The sequence below is a fragment of the Otolemur garnettii genome, unplaced genomic scaffold (assembly GCF_000181295.1).
Source record: "Otolemur garnettii isolate 467f Iridium unplaced genomic scaffold, OtoGar3 scaffold00096, whole genome shotgun sequence".
NCBI lineage: Eukaryota > Metazoa > Chordata > Mammalia > Primates > Galagidae > Otolemur > Otolemur garnettii.
The window spans coordinates 599,091-612,351 of record NW_003852491.1 but is presented as its reverse complement, the minus strand read 5'-3'; the positions used below and the strand labels follow the sequence as shown (position 1 = coordinate 612,351).

The following is a 13,261-nucleotide window of genomic DNA, read 5'->3' as shown; positions in this document are numbered from 1 at the left end:
AAAAAAAAAAAAAGAATTAGAGGTTGCTATGAGCTGTGATGCCACAGCCCTCTACTCAGGGTGACATAGTCAGACTGTCTCCAAAAAAAGAAAAAAGAAAACACAGTTGCAGGTTGCCTATGACGTAACCGGAGAGACCAGCTGATCCATTTCGTTGTTCTCAGCCTTACCTATCCATCAGATCACCTGTGGGTGTTTTTCAAAACACAAATACTGGTGGCTCATGCCTATAATCCCAGCACTCTTGGGGGGCTGAGGTAGGTGGATCACCTGGACCCATTTGAGACCAGCCTGAGCTAACTCTGTCTCTAAAAATAGCCAGGAGTTGTGGCCAGCACCTGTAGGCCCAGCTACTTGGGAGGCTGAAACAGAATTACTTGAGCCCAAGAATCTGAGGTTACTGTGAACTGTGATGCCATGGAATTCTACCTGGGGTGACAAAGTGAGACTCTGTCAACAAACAAACAAACACAAATACCAGCGCATTTCCTCAGGCACAAATAAATTTCTAGATGTGGGTAAAAAGCTTCCCAGGATATGCTTCCCTGATTAAAAATTGCAGTGGTTCTCAATCTTGGCTATGTATTATGAATCACTTGGAGAAAAATCCCCAAATCCAGGTGAGGTTGGAATCCATAGGATAGGACCCAGACATAGGTATTTTTTTAAGACTACACAGTGATTCTGGTCTGCAGTTGAAGGTTAAGGACCATTCTCTCTTTTTGTAAAGTAGCTGTAAGGAAAACTGATGTTGTGTTGTACTTTTAATGTTAAAAAAAGATTAGTCACAAAAATTAAGTTTGCTTTCATGCCTCATCTTAGCCACTCCTCTCAGTAGCTAAAAAACCATTCACTGTCACAGCTCCTCTGAAATATTTAGTTGAGAAGAATCAATAATCTTCCTCATTTCATTGTCAGGTGACCTGTATTATTTCAACATTCTTTCCCATAGACACTTTGTGTATGATCATGTGTTTGCGGAGAAGATCACATCCTTGCAAAGTCAGAGAAGCCCTGATGAAGAAGAAAACGAGCACTTGAAAAAAACAGTGACAATGCTGCAGGCCCAGCTGAGCTTGGAGCGGCAGAAGCGGGTGACCATGGAGGAGGAGTACGGGCTGGTGCTGAAGGAGAACAGCGAACTGGAGCAGCAGCTGGGGGCCACGGACGCCTACCGCGCCCGGGCGCTGGAGCTGGAGGCTGAGGTGGCAGAGATGCGGCAGATGTTGCAGTCAGAGCACCCATTTGCCAATGGGGTTGAAAAGCTGGTGCCAGACTCTCTCTTTGTTCCTTTCAAAGATCCCAGCCAGAGCCTATTGGAAGAGATGTTCCTGACTGTGCCGGAAGCACAGAGAAAGCCTCTCAAGCGCAGTAGCAGTGAGACAATCCTAAGCAGCCTGGCAGGGGGCGACATTGTGAAGGGCCATGAGGAGACCTGTATCAGGAGGGCCAAGGCTGTGAAGCAGAGGGGTATCTCCCTTCTGCATGAAGTGGACACTCAGTACAGTGCCTTGAAGGTAAAGTATGAGGAGCTGCTGAAGAAGTGCCAGCAGGAGCAGGACTCTCTGTCCCATAAGGCTGTGCAGACCTCCAGGGCACAAACCAAGGACCTGACTGGAGGCAATGCCCAGCTGGAGCCCATCACTGATGGCTGGGAACTGGCCTCTATTGCCCCAGAACCCATCGCTTCCCCCACCACCACGCCACCTCCAGAATACAAAGCACTTTTCAAGGAGATCTTCAGTTGCATCAAGAAAACTAAGCAGGAAATAGATGAACAGAGAACAAAATACCGATCACTCTCTTCTTATTCCTAAATGAACCTCTAGCTCTGCTGTAATTTGCCTATTTCCTATCACCTCTCTTTCCTATTCATATAAGTGTTTCTAGACTCTAAAGCCTGATGTTGCTCATGACATCTTCTTGTTGCTTTGGGTGTTTAGCAAATGTATGCAGTAAGGATTGGAGGTGGCTACTGATTTCCCCAGGAAATCCCATGACAAACTGGCCTCTGGCTGGTGTGCTGATTAAACTGCAATTCCTGGCAAAGAACCAATGGTGGGAAGATCTATACTTCTAAAGAAGTAGGGCTGGAGTTAGTATAGTATGGGGAGAGAGGGCAGAAGTGGAACAAACTTGGAGCAATTCCTATTGTTTCCTTAAACACAGCTTCTCAAAACCATATACAGTCAGAGGGCTGCAAAAGTGAAATCTCTTTTGCAAACACTGCTGGATACTGTGAATTCATTAAGAAGAATGTTCAGGAGAAAGCAGGGGTCTAATCCAAAATGTCATTAGCAAATACTCCAAGGCTCTTGAGTTTTGTTATATCTATTTGCTACTATTTGAACTGTGACTGACAGATAATCCAATATATCTAAATCCAGCTGAATAAATTGAACTGGCAATCTTTGGTTTGATCAAAGTTAGCTTGTTAGCATATACCCTAGAGGGTCTCCATCCCCACATTCAAATATTTGTACTCAAATCTCTAGCTTTTAGGATAGGTAAATATGTAAATCTGTAATCCCTTTCTCAAATTCAAACCCCTTCCTCTCCTACATGTCTGAGCTGGCTAACTCGCCAGGCACAAGCTGCTCTTGCTCATTTCTTACCATTCCTGTAAATGTTTTTGACTTGCTGCAGAAATTCCTGTCTACTACTTTATTAAGCAGTATTGATGTTCTGACTGTGGAAATATACTTATCCTCTCACTTGCATACATTTAATTTAAAACTATTTAAGAACTATGGTTCTAATTATTGTATATATTTTTCTAAGTCCAATAAAGCTACATATGAAAATGAACAAATAAATCTAGTGCCTCTTAAGTATAAACCATTTTGACGTTACAACGGTCAGCTAGGTTTTTCTTCCAACAGGTATCACTAGAAGGATTTGATAGGGATTTTTTGGTCCCATTTTAAACAGAGCCCTTGGAATTGCTGCTGAACTCGGGCTGATCAGCACTCGGGGTAATCCTGGAAACTAGATCCACTAGGATGGACCAGTGGATTGGGTCTGTGGGGGTGTGACAGTAGCCTGGGTCCAGGGGCTGACCTGAGGCTGAGGTCCATCCATAGCTGTAGCCTGAATCTATAGGAGTGTGCCTAGGTCACAGGGACCGTCCTGGAGCCTCAACCTGGTAGGACCTACTGGCATTGGGATCTACTGGGGCAGGCGTGGACCTTGAGTCTACTGGAATAGGCCTAGAGCCTTTGGCTAGTTTGGTGCTAAGGCAGGTGTTGGTGCTTGGGTCCACTGGTCATTCTAGAGCCTGAGATCATGGGTGCTGGCCTGGAGGCTAGGTCTGCAGGGGAAACCCTGGAAGCTGAGTGTGCAGGTACTGGACTTGAGACAAGGTCCATAAGGCCTAGCCTGAAACCTAGGTTCCCCTAAAGGCAGTCTTGGATCCTGGGTCTATGGGAGCCAGCCCAGCACTGGGATTTACTCAGATGAGCGAGCACTGAGTCTGCTAGTGTGGGGCCACAGGAGCAGGCCTAGCATTTGGGTATGTCTACAGCCTAAGGCTAGGGGTGCTGACATAGGGCTAGAGCAGCTCTCGAGCCTGAAACGTGTGGCCCAACCTGGTCTGGGCTAGATTGGATTGTAGAGTGAGCCTGAAGCTTGGGGCTGTTTTACTTGAGTGGGCCCTGTTTTGGTATCTGATACTCACTTCTCCCTCCTTTCTCAACACAGAGGGTATCTCTCCCCAGTGTGCTGCCTCAGGACAGGGAGGGGTGATGCCAGTAACATAACGCAGTTTTTCCTACCCTCTTCAATGCACCTTCTGTGCCATACCTAGGGGCTTCCATCTCTCATGTGTTCTTAGCTCTTGTGAAGATATTTTTGTGCATGGATAGTTGTTCAAATGCATGTATCTACAAGCTCTGGAAAGTCCTCTTTCACCATCTTGCTCATATTCCAAGTTCCCTCTCGATTTGTTTAACAGTGATTTCCTCCTACAGTAAGATTTCCTTGCTATTAGAATTCAGTGTTTAGGCTCGGCACTTGTAACTCAGCAGCTAGGTTGCCAGCCACATACACCAGAGCTGGTGGGTTCAAATCCTGCCTGGGACAACTACAACCAAAAAAATAGCCAGACGTTGTGGCGGGCGCCTGTAGTTCCAGCTATTTGGGAGGCTGAGGCAAGAGGATCACTTAAGCCCAAGTGAGGTTGCTATGAGCTGTGACGCCATAGCACTCTACTGAGGGCAACATAATGAAACTGTCTCAAAAAAAAAAAAAATTCAGTGTTTAACTGATTCCTTTTTAATATGGTAAGACTCCAACTTCTCCCATTGAAGCCCAAGAAGTTCTGCTACATGGTAGTGCTAACACTCTGTGCCAGGCCACATGAAGTTTTCCCCTTTCAAAGGGAGAAAGAGACATTAGCATGAGACAATAGCTGAGACATGTTCCAAATCTGTTTTGGCAATTTTTCAGGTTTATGCATGTTAACAATTAGATATGTAACACATAATCAATCTGATAACTGTGTCACCAAATACTTATTTGCCAAAGTATGTTCCTGACCTATGCCTTGTTTTGGTAGGAGAAGCGGCACAGACCATCATTTAAATCTTCAGTGGCTATACTATACAAGAGAGATGATGGCAAAGCCTTAAGTATGTATCAAAATTTAACCCATTCTAGTCTTAGTTTTTCTATCTTCTTTTAGGGCCATGCTGTCCAATGCAGTTGCCACTAGCCACATGGCAAGTGAGCACTTAAACTGTAGCTAGTCCAAATTCAGTGTTATATAAAATGCTAGATTTTGGGCTTGGCGCCTATGGCTCAAGTGGCTAAGGCGCCAGCCACATACACCTAAGGTGGTGGGTTCAAATCCAGCCTGGGCCTGCCAAACAACAATGATGGCTGCAAACAAAAAATAGCCGGGCGTTGTGGCAGGTGCCTGTAGTCCCAGCTAATTGGGAGGCTGAGGCAGGAGACTCGCTTGAGCCCAGGAGTTAGAGGTTGCTGTGAGCTGTGATGCCACAGCACTCTACCCAGGGGGACAGCTTGAGATTCTGTCTCCAGAAATAAAAAAATTAAAAAATTAAAAATGCTAGATTTTGAATACTTAATATTTTACTTTTTTATACTACTTTTAATATGTTTTGCATATTTTTGAGCTAAATAAATACTAAAACTTATTTTTTTACTATTTTAATGTGGCTGCTAAAAACTTTCTAGATGTGACTCTCAAGTTTCTATTGGACAATACTGCTCTAAGGTGTTCTCTCCCTGCTAAGTGCGAGCACAGACGTTATCATTTCATGACAGCAACACCAAGATACCGCTTTAGTGTTAGTATTTATTTTAAAAATACACAAAATAGAAATTTTTACATCAAAATGATAACCTCACTTACACATTGTTCCATACTTACCTGGTTTTGTTTGCATCTTTATGCAAACATTAAGAATAGATGGATTTGATTCTAATTTTTTTTGCTATGGTTCATGTAAACAGTTTAGACAGCTACAGAAAGTAAGGTTGTTGCAAAAGGTAAAGTGGCTATAGAAACCCAAGAGTAAAACAATTCAATTTGGTTTGTTTAATGAAATTGGCAGAGGTCTTAGCAGATAGATAATCCAAGGCTAAATATTGTCTTCTAGGTATTTTAAATATTAAAAACCATGAGGTTCCTTATCTTGTAAACATAACTTAGACCTTGTTGGCATTAAGTTTAAATGGAAAATATTAAACCATGATTTCTGTCATCCTGCCTGTGTCAGTACACGCTCACTTTATTATGAGAATGAAACCAAATAAACAAAGTACATCAGCATTTTCAAATTGTACTGCAAAGAAGGTCCCAGCTGGTCTCTTTTGGGAGTGATCTAACTTAAGCTGACCCTGCCACTGGCTGAGGATGGTCTCTTCTATTCACTGGACCATGCAGCGCCATGGGCCATGAGATGGTCAAGTCAGTTCTTCTCGCTCTGTGTCTTCTGAAGCAAGTAGAGACTCTACTTCCAGCTCTGTCCTTCTTCCTTGGGCTTGGATTCCTTGGGTTAGTGGTTTGCTACTACTGTCAAGACTGTACTGTCCCTTTAAGATACCACATGCCACCATAGCTTACACAGCAGTCCTATGGAGAGAGAAAAGCAAGTTAAAGTAGCCATTACATTCTGTCTAAAATATCAATACTTAATTTATGATTAGTAGGTAAAATACAAATAGAAAATCAAGAACTACCTAACAATACTAGTATCGTAACTACCAGTTACTTTCTTTTTCTTCTTTTTTTTTTTTTGAGACAGAGTCTCACTGTGTTGCCCTTGGTAGAATGTCTTGGCGTCACAGCTCACAGCAACCTCAAACTCTTGGGCTTAAGCGATTCTCTTGCTTCAGCCTATCTCCATGGATATTTTAAGAGTGAGGGACTATAAAATGAATGTGCTTTATAAACACAAGACACAAATACTATTGATAAGTTGGTCAGAACAAAGGTACTTAATAATCATATCACTATATGTTTAAGATAGTAAAAGATCTTATCAGCCTCCTGTGTTCCAATGTTTCTACAAATATGGTATTTACATCTGTGTAGTAACTGGCTCGGCGCCTGTAGCTCAGCAGCTAGGGTGCTGGCTACATACACTGAAGCTGGTGGGTTTGAACCCAGCTAGAGCCCACCAAAAAACTACAACAAAAAGATAGCCAGGCATTGTGGTGGGCGACTGTAGTCCCAGCTACTCGGGAGGCCAAGGCAAGAGAATCACTTGAGCCCAAGAGTTTGAGGTTGCTGTGAGCTGTGACACCACGTACTCTACCAAAGGTGATATAGCAAGACTGTCTCAAAAAAAAAAAAAAAGGCAAAGCATTATAGGTTGTACACTCAAGTACTTTTAGGTTAAATGTTATATTGAAAGTCATACAAATGTTAGTATGTGGCTAGGGCAGTGCAAAACTCAAAGGGGAGGAGGATCAGGATTCTGACCTATGCCTGTGACCCATGAAGACTAGTATTCAAACAGGTTAGTACTCTCACACATGCCCCCACATCAATACCAATCATTATCAGTTGCTAAAGACAAGACTGAGAAAGAAGCCGATTTAATACACAGTGGAAAGAAAGCCGATTTAATACACAGTGGAAAGAAAAATATCAAACATGAATTCTTACTACACACTGTCAGCCCCTTCTTAAGACAAAGGGTTACCTAGTCATGGACACCCTCACTCCTAAGCCCAGAGCCTTTGGATATAGTTATGCACAAAACAGATGTACCTTTAGCACTTTATCCACTTCCTGTTTACTCAGATCTTCTCCACACTCTTGAGTTAACCGAGACTGGATCATGTTTCGGCGTACCCGGTAATTTTTGGAAAAAATTTCAAGTAAAACCTGTCGATGCTTTAGTAGCAAAAACATGTTATTATGGAAAACAGTAATCTAAAAGAGAAACATCCCCAAACAAGATACTGAAAGCCATTGACCTAACCCTACATTGCAGGCTGATAAAAATCTTTTCTCCACAGAAGGAATGCCAGGCTGTGGTGAGCTATGACGGCACTACTACCCTCCAGCCTGGGTGACAAAGTGAGACCTCCATCTCTTTAAAGATGAGTAAATTTGTCCCAACTGATGTATACAAATAAAGGTATGCACAAGCAGAGTTGGTGAAGAGACACTGAGGATAAAAGAGGAGCTCACAACTGATTTAGCAGACAGGGGAAGAAGCCACATCTAAACAGCGTGGATCCCAGTGGCTCACACCTGTAATCCTAGCACTCTGGGAGGCCGAGGCAGGTGTATTGATTGAGCTCAGGAATTTGCAACCAACCTGAGCAAGAGTGAGACCCCATCTCCACTAAAAATGAAAAACTGAGGCAATAAGATTGCTTAAGCTCAAGAGTTTGAGATGTTGCTGTGAGCTATGATATCATGGAGCTCTACGGAGGGTGACCAAGTGAGACTTTCAAAAAAAAAAAAAGAAACAAAACACGGCTCAGCGCCCCGTAGCTCAGTGAGTAGGGCGCCAGCCACATATACCAAAGCTGGTGGGTTCGAGGTTGGCCTGGGCCTGCTAAATAACAATGACAACTGCAACCAAAAATAGCCGGGCGGCATGGCAGGCACCTGTAGTCCCAGCTATTCAGGAGGCTGAGGCAAGAGAATCACTTAAGCCCAAGAGTTTGACATTGCTGTGAGCTGTGATGCCATGGCACTCTACCAAGGGCAACACAGTGAGACACTGTCTCAAAAAAACCAAAAAACAAAAAACTACTCCAACCTTGATCTTTAAAGTTTAGGTGAGTTCATGATTTAAGGAAACCCTCTGGAGCTTAGGGTCCATGACTCTGCACTAAACAAAGAGCACTACTAGTTTCATTCACATTTCTGTTCACTGGACACCTGTAACCCAGGTTCTGTTCGCTGTAACCCTCCCTGCCAAGTTGTGACAAGAGGCAAAATGACCGATTTTGCCAACCTAAAAACCTGGGACCTGAGATCTGATAAGGACTCCTTTTGACTCCTGCTATCAGAGGCTACCTGAGAAATGGGGTTCATCAGAGGTCTGAAAGCCTGGCTGGTGTCAAAATGACCTAGGACACCACCCCATGCCTACTGAAGGGAACTGAATTGTGTGTGTATAAATATATACATATGTATATATGTATGTATGTATGTATGTGTGTGTACATATATACATATATATATGCATATAAATATATAGACATTTTCTTCCCCCCAACAGATTCTATAGAAAGTGAAGAATCTGTTTTTTAAAGGATTCTGATAGAACCAGCCCAGACTGGCATTTTGGAACCACCCATTTAAGCTCAGACTATTAGCACATTCAGCCTATTATGTCAAGCATTCAAAGATAGGGACAATATTTAAAACCAGAAGTTGCTGGAAAATCTAAAATGTACATATGAGTGTACTTTGGATACACATCTCCCCCAAAGCATCAACCTTCCTGGAATCCCCACCCCAGTCAGGGGACAATAGCAGCAAATCTCATCTCACCTGATCACTCATGTCTCCAGACTCCCAGAGGGCAAACACTTTCTGCTCATCCGGTGAAGCAGCAGTCTGTGGGGGAAACTGAGGATGGCCCAGGCATGAGCTGGTCATTTGTCTTTACCACATGGATCTACCTGCCTGCTTCACCCCTCCCCACCTGCACCAGCACAGTTCTAAGAATACAGGTTCCATTCCCAGCTCCTTCCACTAGCCATAAGGGCCCTGGGTAGCAGCAAAACCTGTGTCTGTTTCCTCACCACAGGGAGGCAGCCAGTGCTCTGGGATGAGGAGCATGGCCTGCGATGTGCCTAGTTAACTGCCCATCTTAAAGCCCTCAGCTGTATTCAGCATAGTTGGAGAAACCGGGTTCTTCTATTTTCCCCATTAGCCTGGCACAAACTCAGCTCTATGCTTTAACATTCAATGTCCTCACACCCTAACATGTCAACTTTCTTATATTTGAAGTGCCCCTTTCTCCTAATTCCTTAGGGGTACCCATAGGGGTTCCTTTCGATGGCTTCCCACAAGGACTATGTCAACATGAGACACGGCCCAACTCCTAGGTAATCCATGCCACTTTGTCTAAAGGGGGACCAGGAAAAGGGAGGCACAGGCGGCCAGGGTATCTGGAGAGAAGGGGGGATAAAAAGGAGGAGGCACCTAGAACAGTGGGTTCCTATCCTGGTTCCGTAACACAAAAAACAATGGTTTACTACCATGTAAAGTGCTAAGAGGAGCTTTAAACACAACAATCTCACTTGATTGGGAGAAACGGGAGAGGTAGAAGGTATCAAACCCCTACTCTTCATAAGGAAAAGAAAGCTCAGAGAGGCTTATTCACTGTCCAAGGTCACACGGCCAGTAAGTAACACTGCCAGGAGTTAAGTCCTTGTGACTTGCTCTCCCTAGGCCTTAGTTCCCTTGTATAAAAAACAAGAGCCTTAACAGATGTGAGGTGATAGCCATCTTGGATACAACTCGGATACAGTCCCCAGAAGAGAGCTCCAGATAGGGCCATGGGATGTCCTACAGCCTCTGGCCCTACCAAGAGGAAGAGGCATGGTGAGAGCAGGTCCTGGGGGAGGAGTTGGGGTTCAGAGGGGCCACATCACATTGTCTACCTTTGTTCACTCCAGTGACCTACGATGACCTCACTAACACCAGGTAGGCACCCTCTCTTACCTGGCACAGCTCACAGAGAAAGGTAGGCAGGATCAAAGACCCCAGTTAGCTACTATAGGGGACCTCACCAAAGAGGCTCCCAATGGAGAGCTGACCCTCAGCCCAGCCAGCCTAGGATCCATAGGGCCTTTTGTCTAGTTTCTGTTCTTTATATACACAGGGATGGGCCTGGGCCTCAGGATATCACTCAAGGCTGCAGGTGCTTCTGATCTTGGCATGGAAAACAATGGGGACAGCCACAGCCCCACCTTAGTCCATTCTGCTGCCAAGTCTGGGCAGAGCCTGGCTGGCTCATCCTAAGGGGAGGGAAACAGGCTCTAACACCTTCCACTCCTCCCTCTTCCACGTCATGGCCCCTCCCAGGACAGAAAAGCAGCCCAAGATGCAGGGGGCTCACTACACCCCTGGCACACAAAGCGGTGTGCAGCCACAGAGCAGGATCCAGGCACAATCTGAGGGCACCCGGGAAGCACTCAGCTCATCTAATTTAAGCAGAACAGATCCAAGACGTGGAGCCACTACACTGAGGTTCAAATTCCAGCTCTGCCACTTCCCAAGGGTGTGAGCTTTAAACAAGTTCATTTCACTTCTTAGAATCTCAGTTTCAGGTGGTGCCTGTGGCTCAAAGGAGTAGGGCGCCAGCCCCATATGCCAGCGGTGGTAGGTTCAAACCTAGCCCCAGCCAAAAACTACAAAAAAAAAAAAAAAGAAGAACCTCAGTTTCTTCATCAGCAGACTGTGAAAGGACTGAATAGTAAGAGAAGTGGAATCATCCCTAACAATGCCATCAAGGCTGGGGGCTGGAAACCAAGAAGAACCCTGCCATATCCCCATCAGTAGGTTAGGGCCCTCAGACATCTTATTTAGCCCTTACCAAAGTCTTATGATACAAAAACCAATGTTAACCTACTTCAGATGAGGGCACAGAGCCTCAGAGAGGCTAACGTGCCCAAGGTTATACACGGCCACCAAGCCACCACATAAGAACAGAGAGTCACACTAAGAATGGCCCTCTGTGTCCCCATGCAGCTTCCCAATATCAGGCTTCCATAGGCCCCTCCTAAAGTGAACAGGCTTCCCACAGCTCCTCTCTGCCAGGAAAGGTCCTGCCTGCCTAGGTATCCTCCTGTGGGGCTGATGGTGGCTTCATTTTGTCTGCCTACCCCAGCAAATGCAGGCTCTACTTACAGGCACCAATATCTGCTTGCAACCAGCGGCCAGCACCGTGTCCTGAAGCATGCGGTCTGAGATGCCACTGAAGAGGGTGTGGCCAGGGGGTAGGCTGGCCAAGTGCAGGTTGAAGAGGCGCTTGAGTTCACTCAGGGTGAGTACAAACTGTCTCTGAAAGGTGGCCTCCACAAAGGCTCTCAGTTCCCGGGCCACAGGGCTGCTAGCACAACCTGGGGGTGGGTGCCCATTGAAGCTGTCCATGCCTGCTGCCCGCCGGGCAGGCAGCCCATTGGCCAGCCAGCTGTTGCAGCCACCACTGGGTGATGTGTCCATGGGCTCCTCCTCTGCTTCCTGCTCTTCCTCTTCCTCTCCTTCCTCACTCACGGGCTCCTCCTTGATCCGCACTCCGGACAGAACCGAGGATGCCCGGATCTGTTCCTTCTGCCGCTCCAGCTCCCGCTCCAGCAATATGTGGTTCTGCTGGGCCTTGGTTTTGGCTACTTGGACCCGCTGTTCCCCAGAGACCAGCCGGGCAGGCCCTGTGAGAAGGGAGGCCGCACTGCTCAAGAGGGCACAGGATCCCCCATAAATAAAGGCCCAACAGGATATTGCAGAGATAGAACAAAGTGGCCCAGCCCTTTTATCCCGCTTTACTCAGGGAATTTAGTTATCCCAATAATGAGGAAAAAAAGAAAACTAGGGAAATTATCATTCTCATGTTCCAGAGTCAAGCAAGGATAGGCTATTTCACCTTCCTACCAGCTGCTGCTCCTGCGCCCCTACCTTCTGTTCACCCAACAGAGCAAGGTCCCAGGCCTGGAACCCCTGAGGCCCTGCTGCTAGACAGAGGGCAGTAGGGAAGGAGAGGAGGCCTCCAAAAGGGCAGCGAACAGGCAGAGAACCTTATATCCCCTGGTCCAGCCTCAGCCCTGCTCTGCAACAGCAGCCCTTCTGGGATAGTATCTGGGTTGAAGTCTGCCCAGCCCAAAGCCCCTCACATACCTGACTGTCCATCTGGCTTCTTTGGCATGGCTTCCTTTACAAGATTATAAACTTTCTCCAATCTGAAAAGAAGAGTAAACTCTCTCAACTTCAAACCATGTCTCCTGTCATCTGCCTCATGATAGAAATATGCCCCGATCCCCAGCATGTGCATTCCCTGAATACAGTGTGGCCAGCTCCACTGGGTCCTTCTTTCCCCATGCCCCTCCCAGCCCCATGACCACCTGCCCTCTGCCAGTCTCCTGCTCCTCAGTGCTTCCCTCCCTCCTTTATACCTGGTCTCCCCCTAACCCCACCAACCTCCAGAATACACTAGTCCTGACGAGCAGGGAATAGCTACGTCCAGCCTGTGTTCTAAGGACTCTGGGACCAGCTAGCGATGTCTGAATGCATGGAGGAGTTGCATGGTGCAGGCCCCACCTGGCCCCCGCCGGCCAGACTCCCCATCCCCATTGCTCCCGAGAGGCAGGGCTGCCCCTTGTCTGCCCAGCAGGCCCTTACTTGGCCTGGATGCCTGTCCATAACATGTGCTGCCGCTGCACCACATCTGGATGCTTCTTGATGAACTCGCCATCATAAGGCAGTATGAACTCCCAGCCTTTGTTGATCCTCACTACAGCCATGTGCTCCAGAAAGTCCCTCACATCCTCGGTGCAGAGCTGAGGGGGAGGGGAGAGGACAGCCAAGGTGAGGCAGAGCCCTCTTCCCCTTTGGCAGCAGGCCTGCCTCAGACCACAAGGACACACTTACTTTGGTCACCGTTGCCACCTCTTTCCTGACCACCCAGCGGCTCTGCGTGAACTTCCACATCTGAGGGGGAAAACAGCTTGTTGTAGCAGGCAGAGGCACCTGGGACTGCGATAAACTAGGGCCCGTCAGCCCCATCCAAGGTCAGTGCCATATGGGAACGTGGCTCCTCCAGTG

The 13,261-nt window shown here is 46.5% G+C and overlaps 2 protein-coding genes across 4 annotated transcripts in view; one reads left to right on the top strand and one right to left on the bottom strand.

The window, feature by feature from the left end:
* The window catches only part of CDR2 (cerebellar degeneration related protein 2), a 26,710-nt gene extending 23,993 nt beyond the window's left edge, over positions 1-2,717 (top strand). Inside the window, exon 5 of the mRNA XM_003795719.3 lies at positions 953-2,717. Within this exon, the coding sequence (XP_003795767.1) occupies positions 953-1,817 (865 nt within the window). The 3' untranslated portion in view covers positions 1,818-2,717. The remainder of the gene's footprint in view (positions 1-952) is intronic.
* Positions 2,718-5,303: 2,586 nt separating this feature from the next.
* The window catches only part of POLR3E (RNA polymerase III subunit E), a 32,648-nt gene continuing 24,690 nt past the window's right edge, over positions 5,304-13,261 (bottom strand). For 2 of the 3 annotated variants that reach the window (XM_023516705.1, XM_023516706.1), the window contains exons 15-21: positions 13,088-13,147; positions 12,839-12,996; positions 12,338-12,399; positions 11,354-11,874; positions 8,987-9,064; positions 7,241-7,366; positions 5,304-6,097 (exon numbers count right to left, since the gene is read on the bottom strand). In XM_023516705.1, coding sequence (XP_023372473.1) covers positions 6,041-6,097; positions 7,241-7,366; positions 8,987-9,064; positions 11,354-11,874; positions 12,338-12,399; positions 12,839-12,996; positions 13,088-13,147 — 1,062 coding nt within the window. In that variant the 3' untranslated portion in view covers positions 5,304-6,040. Of the gene's footprint in view, positions 6,098-7,240; positions 7,367-8,740; positions 9,065-11,353; positions 11,875-12,337; positions 12,400-12,838; positions 12,997-13,087; positions 13,148-13,261 lie in introns of those variants that run through there. The other variant, XM_023516707.1, reaches the window with a different exon arrangement.